The sequence below is a fragment of the Mercenaria mercenaria genome, chromosome 7 (genome assembly GCF_021730395.1).
Source record: "Mercenaria mercenaria strain notata chromosome 7, MADL_Memer_1, whole genome shotgun sequence".
Taxonomy (NCBI): domain Eukaryota; kingdom Metazoa; phylum Mollusca; class Bivalvia; order Venerida; family Veneridae; genus Mercenaria; species Mercenaria mercenaria.
The window spans coordinates 33824309-33837098 of NC_069367.1; the positions used below are offsets into that span (position 1 = coordinate 33824309).

The 12790-nt window shown below is 33.7% G+C and overlaps 1 protein-coding gene across 1 annotated transcript; it reads left to right on the forward strand.

The window, feature by feature from the left end:
* Positions 1–8985: 8985 nt before the first annotated feature.
* LOC123554462 (toll-like receptor 4) lies at positions 8986–12575 on the forward strand. The gene has a single exon (XM_053548078.1). The coding sequence runs from the start codon at positions 9111–9113 to the stop codon at positions 11652–11654; it is 2544 nt and encodes an 847-aa protein (XP_053404053.1). The 5' UTR covers positions 8986–9110; the 3' UTR covers positions 11655–12575.
* The last annotated feature ends 215 nt before the right edge of the window (positions 12576–12790 follow it).

Consider the following 12790-nt stretch of genomic DNA (forward strand, 5'->3'; position numbering starts at 1 on the left):
CTTCTCCTCCATCTATATTTAGCATAAATTTATATGTACTTGTTGGATGTTTGAAGCAACCCGTCTGAAATATTTTTCCATTACAGCTTCTTTTTGTTGTAAGGCTACTATGAAAATGCGTGGCTCTGTGGCTGTGTTTTTGGTGCTCTGTGCTTCCGAGAAATCTACCCTTACCTATTATCTTTTGAGGCCTCCGGACGGGAAACAATATAGACTGTATTTGTAGATGTTCAATGCACATATACATGCACACCAAAAATCAGTATAGTTGGCGGAGGAAAGTGCAAGAAAAGAAGGCCAAAAATACATGTAAATTTCTCACCGGAACTGAAGCAAATCAGTATGTACATCATCATTACATATATGCATACTACACGTCTGTTCAATTGCGAAAAAGTTTCAGAGAAATAGACGGATGTATTTTCAGTCAAACGGATGTACCAGTAAAATTTTATGTCCTATATTCGGACACATTAAAGTTAAAAAGTGGAACGATTTACCAAAAAAAAAAAAAAAAAGAAATCAGAAATAGTGCGCAACTAAGGTCTACCGAAGTCATCATTCTTGTTTATGATTTTAGAATAACGTCCGCAATAAACGTAGTGTAATATCATTCAAACCGAAGTAAAATTAATACTTTTGATAAACATTTTATGATCTTAACAGTGGTTTATGTTAACTTTCTTATTGTATGAATGTACAAATGTAAGCATATTTAAGCTGATTTTTAAACATACGCGACAACGTAAACATGTCAGTAATCTTAGTTTGGGGAGAGAGGAAAGATACAGTAGCTGCTCCAGTTCAATCTTGCATACGCATTTAATACTAATACGCCGTGATCAGTAAAGCATAAATGATGATTAAAGTAAACTTATGATCTTATGTTATAAGTGTTAAATGTGTACATGTATCTATAAATCAGTACTGAAAAACACAGTCTAGCAGTTTAACTTTACGGATAACATTAAATACTTCTATTAAATTTTGTCAATGGACATATCATCTTAGTATGTATATTTCAAATCACTTTCAGATAATAATATAGTATAATAGATAAGCAAACCGTACGATAGACTGTCATCAGCCGTTAGAGTCCTTTAAAACAAATATGAGCCGTGTCATGGGAAAACCAACATAGTGGCTTTGCGGCCAGCATTGATCCAGACCAGCCTGCGCATCCGCGCTGTTCGCTAACGGTTTCTGTAATTGCTATAGGCTTTGAAAGCGAACAGCATGGATACTGGTCTGGATCCATGCTGGTCGCAAACCCACTATGTTGGTTTTCTCATGGCGCGGCTCATATCTCTGCCATATAATCCTCTTTAATAGCACTTTCTGAAAATAAAATTACAATATCTCTTATCCCTGATCTAACGACTGGACACATGCGATCAGAATCAGGCAGAATTCTGTCAGGTTAATAAACCATGAAATTGGAAATCATTGCAAATGTGTTCGTAATGTAACATACCTCTTGGTTGACCCATAGATTCCCTATAATGGCCTTCACAGACTGAATATTGATGTGCTTGTTGATATGTACTCTTACAATTACCAGATCAATAGGAGAGGTTGTATGATATTCAAAATGTAAACAACGTATATCTGAGTAAAATGAAATATGTTTAGAGCGTAAAAGTGTCGAAGAGTTTATTTATATGTAAAAGCTATGCTCAGGATGCAATTTAAAGACAATAATTAACTTCCTGCAAAATAGTTAACATTTTATGAGCCCAAGAGAAAATGTTTTTTTGAAAAATGTCAGTGTCAGTTTGAAGAAAAAACTAAACATTAATACAGATTTCTTAATCTCAACTCGGCTTTGTAAGTCTAACCGTATGGGCGAGCAAATCTTCCAAATTCATTACGTCTTGTGGTTCGCCTCACAGTACACTTATTGATGACCGATCTTTGGTGAAGCTCATAAGTTCCAGAATCACCGTATCCAATCGTTACTTTGAAAAACCGGATTAGTAACGCATGATCTCGGATCAAATGGGGCGGATTTGGTGATTTGGGGTAAGAAAATTATATTTTTCTATTATTTAGAATTTTTGTCAAGGAGGACATATAGCGCAAGATGTGCTCATAGTATTATGAAATACTTGTTGCTGTTCATTTTCCAGCAAATCTAAGCACTTTTCTCAATTACTTTGGAAACCCATGCGAAAATAGCAGGTAAACAATGCCACGACTCAGAAAAGGCATTATTTCAGCATTATTTATTGGGCAAAAACACTAAATTACCATTTCCACGATATCACAGACATATTCCTGTAACATGTTCTATTATAAATGACGAATTATATTTCTTAGAAGGCAAATATAAGGCGATTCATGACCGTGCTGGTCAGTAACGCATGAGACACAAGATGAGCGAAAATACAGTAATATAGGAGCTTCTGAGTTTTCTTCTGTGTTCGTTTTCATCAATTTACAAGGGAAACATTCCTTTATTTATTCATCAAAACAGTGATAGGTAGTGACAACACAGAGAACAACATGATCAAAACAATGTTTAAGTTTAATGCTCCACTCTGGTAAGAGTCACGTCACCATATGTTGCTACTAAATTGAAGTAAATGAAAATTGAATAGATGAAATTAGAACAAACAGGACGGCTTCAACTTACATAAGAACTTGGAATCAGTACTGTTTCTTAAGGTATACAATTATACTGGTTGTAATAAAAAAAAGCATTCCACACTGTTCTTCAGTTTAGATACTGTCGAGTTTTACTATTGAATAAAGTTCGTAGAGAAAAGTCTGTGATTGTCGCCAAGGACACAAAAGCTTTTGCCTTACTTTTAGACTGTAAAAGGAAAATTTACATACTAGTCTAAAGGAGGTAAAACCACAAGGGTGAGAACCATCTAAGAATAGTCACGTTACTGGGAACAAGTTCTTACTTGAGGAATCCTTAAAGGTATACGTGCGTGTATATTGCGAATGTTTATGACATTTTGGTAGAAACGCATTAATAGGTGTGCTAAAGTGAGAAATAAAATTACACTGTTGTATGAAAAGTAGTTCCGAGTCACAGCATTTTAATTTTGATCTCAGGAAAAATCTATCGAAAATAGCTTCTCGCCATCGTGCTTATAATTTAAAATGGGGTAAACTATCTGTACATATTTTTTTTTACTTTATATAGAAAATATCGACAACAGGATTTAGATCATGCATGCCTTTTCTGTCCAAAACATTTCGACCGAATTCTTGCCCTTAAATCAATAGTAATACACGGGGTTTCATTAGAAGAATGATTAAGTAAAAAAATCATTTGCTGTTTAGACTAGAACGTTATCAGGAGACAATACTTATCGCAGTTTCTGATAGATAAACAAATAAAAATTTGATGCAGAGCATTAAGTCGCCGTAGAACTGAAGCAAACAGCTATGTTTTGACAGATCCCATAATTTGCCCTCCTTTCTTCGCAGCTTCCCTCCATTTGTCTTTTAATGCCTTGTTCTTTGGAAAATAGAATCCTCCAAACCCATTACAAAGTGGTACACAACAATAATTAACCATATATTGTTTCTCAGAAATAAGAGTAAAAATATTAATGATATTTGATCTATAAACGGTTAACCTAATTACTTCTACAACAAAGATAAGGTCAAACTATTCAATACACACTTCACATAATCTTCCATTGAAAGTGTACTGCATTTCTGAGTCATGGCATTGTTTACCTGCTATTTTGGCATGGTTTCCAGAAGTATTTGAGAAAAGTGCTTAAATTTTCTGGAAAACAAATAGCAAAGAGTATACCATAATATTCAGAGCACATCTTGCGCTATATGCCGTCTCTGACAATAATTTCTAAATTACTGGAAAAGATAATTTTCTTACCAAAACCGCTCTATTTGATCCGAGAGCATACGTTACTGATCCGGTTTTTCAAAGTAACGATTGGGGCAAAACATCCAAATCAGATGGAGGTCCCAGCTCATTCATTAAAAAAAACACGGTATTTGTGATTGATCGCTATGTATGAATACCAAAAAGAAAATAGGGATTATTAGGCAATTCAGTTAAATGTTACACCGCGTGAAAATATGTCACAGATATAACAATTAAATGTATATAGAGTAATATACGTTGTATATCTCGGTGATCAAAAATCCACCGGGTTTCTGCAGACTTTCATATGTATGCAAAACAAATTTAATTTCTCTATTCTTAATAACCATCTATCGGCACACAGCAAAACAGGTTTTTCGTGTAAGTTATTTCAAGCATGAATAGTTATTTCGAATACGACAAGATGGCGCGCTTCCAGAGTGATTTTTATATAAAATAAATAAAAACGTACCTGTTAAATCTAACCATCATCGTTCTTTAATACTTCGTAATAGAATTAATAAATGGTGTGAATCAGAGAGAGTTTTTAATGATGTACAGTTTGGTTTTAGAGACTCAAGATCTACAGCTGACGCTATTTACATTCTTCATGCATTCTCTTACTCAAAAGGTTTCAGCTAACAAATCTAAACATTACTGCATTTTCATTGACTATGAAAAGGCATTTGATACAGTCATTAGAGATGCTTTATGGATTAAATTGATTGAAAATGGTGTCAGCTGTAAAATAATGACTATGATAAAATCTATTTATTCATCTGTATTGTCTTGTGTTAAACTAAATGCAAATATGAATTTATCAGACTTTTTGAGGTAACTGTTGGTTTGAAACAGGGAGAGTCATTATCTCCCTTGCTTTTTATCCTATTTTTAAATGATATTGAACAATGTATGGATCTTTACAAAATGTCAAATACTGACCTGGAGTTATTATCCAAATATTTGTTACTTTTTGCTGACGATATCGTTCTGTTTACGACTGATCCTGTAAGTTTGCAGGCGCAAGTAGATAGTATTTATGAATATTCATCAAAATATGGTCTCAAGATAAATGTTGATAAGACTAAAGTGTGTGTTTTTGAGAAACGTAAATCAGCCCAAAATTTTATTATAACTATAAAAGGACAAGTAGTAGAAAAATATGATTTTACTTATCTAGGTGTGAACTTTTCTTATACAGGTAGCTTCGTTGAAGCAGCTAAAACTCTCTCAGATCAAGGTCTCAGGGCCTATCACAATCTTTTAGCATTATTTGATAGAGTTAAACTTGATGTTAAAACAAAATTATACCTTTTTGATACGATGATTGCTCCTATCCTGCTGTATGGATCTGAGGTTTGGGGTATATATAAACTTAAAGACATTGGTAAGCTTCAGATTAGATTCTATAAATATGTATTAGGTATTAAAAAGCAAACCCCAAATATTGCAGTTTATGGAGAATCAGGGAGATTTCCGTTGTCTGTTTTGTGCAAGGCATTAAAGTTTTGGAATAAAATTGTTATGAATCTGCAGTCGCCGGTTTATGATATATATTTAGATCAATGCATCAATGGTAATGATAAATGTCGGGCCAAATGTATTCATACAGTTAGAAGGAATATGGGTTTTCCATACATTTTAGATAATTTTGTTGTCAATATCAATTATGAAAAGTTATTTAAACAACGACTAAGAGACTAATTTTTACAAGAGTGGCACGACAATATTGAAAATATGCCAAAACTTGATTATTACAAGAAATTTAAGACACAATTTTGCTTCGAGAAACATCTCAACATTGTTAAGAATGACAATTTACGTAAACAGATGTCTTGCTTTAGACTGTGTTCTCATACTTTAGAAATCGAAACAGGAAGATACACAGGGACGAGCAGAAATGATTGACTTTGTAAAATGTGTACGCAAAAGAACGTTGAATCGGAATACCACTTATTATTATGCTGCCCTTTATATTCAGAGCTAAGAAAATAATTTATAAAATCTGCATCTTTTCCAACATTGAATAAGTTCTGCCATATAATGTCAACGAAAAATAAAGGTAAAATATTGAAATTATGTAAATTTATAAATAAAGCATTTGCATTAAGATCTGGTGTTATAGGAACAATTTTAGAATCGTAATATTACATTTACACTATTTTTGCATTACAGACGTGATTTGTATGTATGTCAAATTTCAAGTGATGTATATATTATGATTTATATGTATTGCCAAAGGCAAGGATTTGCCGAAAATTGCAATAAAATTTGAACATGTTGATATGACACAAACAAAACAACAATCGCACATGTTACGTGCAGTTCAATGTGTCACGTGATAGAAATTAATTGCAGATTTTTTATAGATCTTAGAGCAGAAATTATTAATTGGTGGAGTCTATGATATTTTTATTCAAATAATGGGTTATAACTCTGTAAAAAATTATACTGCATCTTAAAAAAAAGCTTGCATGGAAGCTGATATGAGTGAATACAAACATTCTACACCCAATGTATAGAAATGACTGCAGGAGGGTGGACGGACGCATGCCGGGTAACGCCAAAACTTTATCCCTGACTTTTCGAGGTGGATAATGATTAAAGAGGTAACGAAATAATTTACCTGATATGACATATGCATTTTATGCAGGCAAATTTATAGGAGGTATAATAATTCAATTTATGTTATATTTACATAAGCAATTAAACTAAAAAAACTCAGCTTTACCCTGCTGAAAGGTAGCTTTCCGTCATTATACTGATCATTCGTTTAATGTGTTGTTGCGATAAAGAAAATAGCTTTATAAAGAAACATTTAAATGCTTTTTCGTTAGGTAGATAACACATAAATATTCGTAGCTTTATTCGCGAATTGCTAACTTATCACTAAAGGAAAACAAGTATGAAAGTTGCTGCATCTTAGATGCAGCAAAAGGAAACTCCGTGCCAAACAAAGCAGTGTACGTAGTACTGATAGAACAGGGAGATGATATAATGATACTGGTGTCTTTGTTGTAGGCAAACAGATCATGATGATTATGAGCCATATGCGCAATTGACCTCTTAGTTTCGGTATATGGAATGAAATGTATTGCATACAGTCATTCGAAATGACTGAGTTTCAGACTTAGCTCAGATGTTATCAAGACCATTATTATGATAAATGTGGGCTCTACATAATACTTTCAAGTTAAATCACCCCTGTTGGATGTATGTACATATTGAGTGTACAACATACTAACTAAAGTTTGGGTTAGGTTTAACATAGGTTTAATAGAAGTGTACATTCAATGCGTGCGTACTCTCAGTGCGGGAGCATTAATGCCGATGTACAATGAATGAAACACAACAAACATCATGGATGTGAAACTCAGTTTAAAATAACAAAAAAATTATAACTTAAGTGTTATGTTGACGATTACGTTGGTGCATTTATTAGAGGGTATTGTTGTTTTTGCTAAATCTTTTCCTCCTCCTTAGGAGAACAGCTTAATTATGAATACGCAGCAATGAATATTGACTAAACAGTACCTTTACCACTAAATACAGTCATATGCTGATCAAATGTATTTTGGAAGGACAAACAGTCAATGTTGCGCAATCAGCCACCTCTCAAGAAAGACCATTGTTCTGATATTGCTAAAGCAGCATGTAAGAAACCTTGGTTCAAAGACCAGTTTTTGCCTTATTGTTAGGTGACATTTGTAAAAGATTTGACTATAATCATGCATAACAAACATTAAACACATAAAATACTTAAACTTAAAAAAAAAGTAAAATAATCAAAGTATAAAACTGAAAAAATAAGACACTGTTTTTGGATGTTTGTTCCAGTCGTACGTAATGTGCAGTAAGTTTGGTGTTGATTACCGAAAGAGAAATGAGCATAGCCATGCATATATTAAGATGATGTAGCCTTTACCTTTAAAAGAGTCGCATAGTGAGTTACAAACGACATATTAACAACATGATATACAACATACAACAATCTTTAAATGGACAACAATCCTTAACAAATGCTTATACAGAAACAGTAGTATTATAAAACTCACAATAAAGGGGGTTTAAAAATAGCATAAATTAAACTTTACATGCATGTTTCAAAGCAGTATCCGGATTTTCGGCTGGAATAAAAGGCCTAAACGCACTCCCATCATATGAAATAAATGTGGCAAATAACAATGCCTACAATATAATAAATCCATATTTAAAATAAAATATAAAAAAAAATATTACACACGAAAAAGGCGACCTTCTTTTTGGCACATTCATCAAACTGAAAACGAAAGGAATTTTTAAAGTGATGTCCTATACAAATTGCTTTCTTTTCTGCACTTTGATTTTTTCCTGCTTCTCTTTTTCGTAGTGGAACTAAATTAAAAGACTTATTTTTCTCGTTTGTGTTAAATCTTATGTCATTATTATGGGTCAGATCAGATATCAAAAAAAAATCTGAAATTTTGCAAATCGAAAGGAAAAAAATCGGTCTTTACGACATAAACTGCACTTACAAAAAGCCATCACAAATACTCAGCGCGGAGAATAAACCCAAAACAGCTCATACATATCAAAACAAGCTTAGACGATTATGATACTTCAATTTGGTTCATAGTCTATGTAAAGTAATAGGTCCCATAAAAGATTGTTCTTTCAGTTCTTTTTTTAAGGTATTTAAGGGTGTCGCGTAATAAAGTGTTGTAATAATTCTATGAAACAAGAGTTTGCGTAAGTTTGCAGGTTATGTCTATGTTATAGAACACGTATTGACCTTATGAAAATAACGAAGCGTAGCGAAGCGAAAACACTAACGTAACTCATTTGAAGGTCAATTAGTGATAACCTATTTATAGTTATACATAACTAATAACGACAAGTAAAAGATCCTCTTTTCGGATTAATGTAACCTTGCAATTGCGTCAAACATTTGAAAGCCTTAGGTTAAGAATTGGATGTTTAGACTAGTTAAACTATAAAAGATATGTACAAAAATGAAGTCATAGGCAATCTCAGTTCTATGAAACACGACAGGTCTGGACCACATGTACGTTAATTGTCATATGATGAACACTTTACCGCTCCGCCAGTGATCGATATAGCGTGCAAACTTCATTCAGCTGCCGTTCTATTTATAATACAGATGTATATGTATATTAGATTCTGTTTTGTTTTTCAGTTCGCTGCATCTAAAGTCGAGTGAGAGAGACAGGTGTTATATATTAATACTTACTGTTTTACGGATTAAGTGTTTCCAAACAATATGTCTCGGCCAAGAGTACTTTTTGTTTGTTTCATCATTAACTTTATTCATTTTACTAGAGGACAATTATTTCTACAGTGTGCGTGTAAAATGGATGTTCAAAAACTTTCTGCTGACTGCTCTGGACTGGGTCTGACAAATATATCCGAAATATTTAATTGTGTGCCTAACAACACTAGGGAACTTAACCTATTCAATAACAGTATAAGTGATATTCTACCTGGAATATTTGGAAGATTTTCTTCATTACAATCATTAAGACTGGATTATAATAGAATTGGATACCTAAACAGTGGAGTTTTCAGTGGATTGACACAGCTTGGGAATTTGTCATTAAATCACAATAACCTAAATGGTAGTGAGTCTTACGCAGACGATGTGTTTAAACCATTACGCAATCTCCGGCGGTTGTATCTGCAAGGCAACTGTAATGTTCATACGTCTGTCTGTTCGTATCCAGACAAAGCTGTGTCAGTTGCTACCAGTCTGCAATATCTTCATCTAGATGGTATACCAAATGTAGATTTTGGGACAGGATTTTCAAAGTTGAGAAATCTGGAAACATTGTATATAAATGATGAGAATGGTTTTTGTAATTTGCCAGTTCTAACGGAAAATACTTTTGAACCATTCAGACAAACTCCTCTATATTACCTGCATTTGGACGGGTGCAGTATCGAAAAATTCGCGCCAAACGTCTTCCGGGGCTTGCTTAACCTGTCGACCTTGATTATTGAAGACAACCGGCACTTATGTTCTGTAGAAAACGCTACAGTTGGGCTAAATGAAACAAATATAGAAACTATCCGGTTCAATAACTGGTGTAGGCAGCACTCTGATTTCATACGACTGGCAGAAGGTATGTTTAAAGGTCTCACAAATACTTCATTGAAAACCCTGGACTTGGGCTGGAATAAAATCAATTACATACACCCCAGGTGTGTAGATAATCTCCCAAAATCTCTTCAGTATATTTCATTGAAAGAAAACAAACTTGACTCTGGGAACTTTCTTAAGTACTTAAGAAGACTTAACCGTTTAGAAGTGTTCGACGTAAGCTATCAATACCACAATAGAATGGGCATAGCTGCGTTTCGGAACAGAAAGCTGCAGGCAAATTCTTTATTACAAATCTTGAAGAACACAGTAGGAGATGATAAACCCGTGTATCTACCGGAAAATGTAAGAACCATCTTTATGAATAATATAAAGTTAGAGTACCCGGTGCCGTCTTTAATATTTGGACCAAACAGATTACAACATCTGGATGCATCCTGCTGTATGCTTATAGCATTTCTAGGGCCTTGGTATGGTCTAAAAGATCTACAGTTTTTTAACCTCTCTTTCAATAGATTCTCCTATTTTAGTCCTAACACTTTTGTTGATATGGGGAATCTGAAGACCCTCCTTTTACAAAATACTCAGATAGGTGAATCTTTGAACAGGGACCACGAAGGGCTAACATTTTCAAGTCAGAAGAAACTGGAAGTACTGGATCTTAGAAGTAATGCGATAAAAGATCTGCCTTATAAGCTATTTCACAACCTAACAAATTTACAAAGTCTGTCGTTAGCCGAAAACTCAGTGAAGAATATCAGTTTCTTGTTGAGACCATTGACTAAACTAAGGAAATTAGATTTGTCTAATAACTCAGTAGAGTACATTTCAAGTGAGAACATGCTTGCCCTTGATCAAATTGCATCTACTGGAAAGATTGACCTGGATTTATCAGGAAATATTTTATCTTGCATGTGTAATAATCAAGATTTCGTCAACTGGCTGGCAACTACTAAGGTAAACATTATTCAAAAAGACAAACTTTATTGTTTGTATATAAATGAGACTTTAGTAAGTTTGTCGGGACTTGAATTTATACGAGATCAATTGAAATATGAATGCACTTCATGGATTGTGATGACGTCATGTGTGACAGGTTTCATAGGTTTGTTACTTGTGCTATCTCTTGTGGCATTGCTTTATCATAAACGGTGGCAACTGCGTTACCTTTGGTACATAGGCAGGGTAAAAATCGATCCGTATCATCATCCGGACGATCAAGAACAAGCTCTACTGGAAATAGACGCTTACATTTCATATGAACAACACTATGACGTCACAGATGATATCACATTACACAAAGCAATTACAGACAAAATATATCCGTTCTTCGAAGAAAGGGGCTATACCTTAAAAATACGTGAACAATTTGATGGTTATGATAAACTGTACCGTGTAATTCCAGAAACAATTAGAAAAAGTCGCAAAGTTGTTGTATTGTTGACGCCATCATATTGCAAAGAGTACTGGAACACTTTTGAGTTTAATATAGCTGCATATGAGGGTATCTACTCAAAACGGAATGTGATTCTGCCAGTTGTAATTGGTGACCTTTCCAAAATATATATGACACCAGAGATACGGTCTTTCATACGCTCAAAAGTCAAATCTAAAGACGTACTTTGTTTTCCGTCTTCGGAAAATTATCACCGTACTATAGATGCATTTAATGAACAATTGGAGCAATGGCTTTGCCTTAGACATTAAACAGCGCTTTTTATATTGTATTAAAATCTTGTAGCAAGGTAGCAAAATTTTCATTAACTGCCTTGTTTCATTGCTACGCTGTCATAGCAGGTTGACTGTCAGTCATATTTTCATAATACACCAACATACATTATCGTTACAAAAAGTAACAATTTATCACCAATGAACCACCAAATTCGTCAAAACAAAAACTGGTGGGTTAGCTCTTTTTTTTTCCTTGCTGCAAATATCATAATCGTTTTTAATTCATGTTACATAACAGATTTTTTATTAGCCTTCCATCTAACAGCGAGTATTTTATCAAAGCAGTTGAAATCTCATACTCACATGTATACAACTTAAATAAAATGATACACACATTTTGCTTTTAACTGCATGGACACCCACAGTCTCCAACTCAACCCAATCCATCCAGGGAAGTTAGGCGAGTGTCTTAGCTGCTAGCGCCAGCACAACCCTCTTGATTTTTTTACAAATTCACTCGGTACTATAACCAGTTATAAGAACAGATAGAAATATAAGAATAGATAAAAATAAAAGCAACGAAATCATTATTTTTGTATTAATTAATTACGGACATACAAAAACGTTCAAGTGCCTCTGTCACACATTAAAAGTTTGACGCAAAATAGAAGGAATTTGGCTGCACTTCAGTATACTATTCAAAAAGGATTTTTAAATTTTGTGAATGAGCCACACACTTGATTTGAATGTCGGAAATATAACAAGGAAAATCGTTCTTCTAACATCCTGATTTCAAATGTAATTATATATGATATTAAGTGCCTAAGAGTGTTCAGGCCACTGTACGTGTAGATCTAACTCATTGAATTGTATAAGGAAATCTACTTATTTGTAGGATACGATCTCTCGTTGGACCAGTTTCCGAACATTATTTCTAGTTATTCATAGCTGTAATATTTTAGTTTCAATGTAACAAAATATTCCTCATACCTCGATTGTAGATCACTTTGTATCTACTTTTGATTTGTCAACATGACATTTATAAAAGAAAGACGGTACTTAATTAGTAAAATATTTTGACCGGCTTGAATAAACAAGCACCCGAAGGCTTAAATATTAAAAAAAAAAAAAAAAAAAAAAAAAAAAAACATTAAGTCACATCAGACATGTGC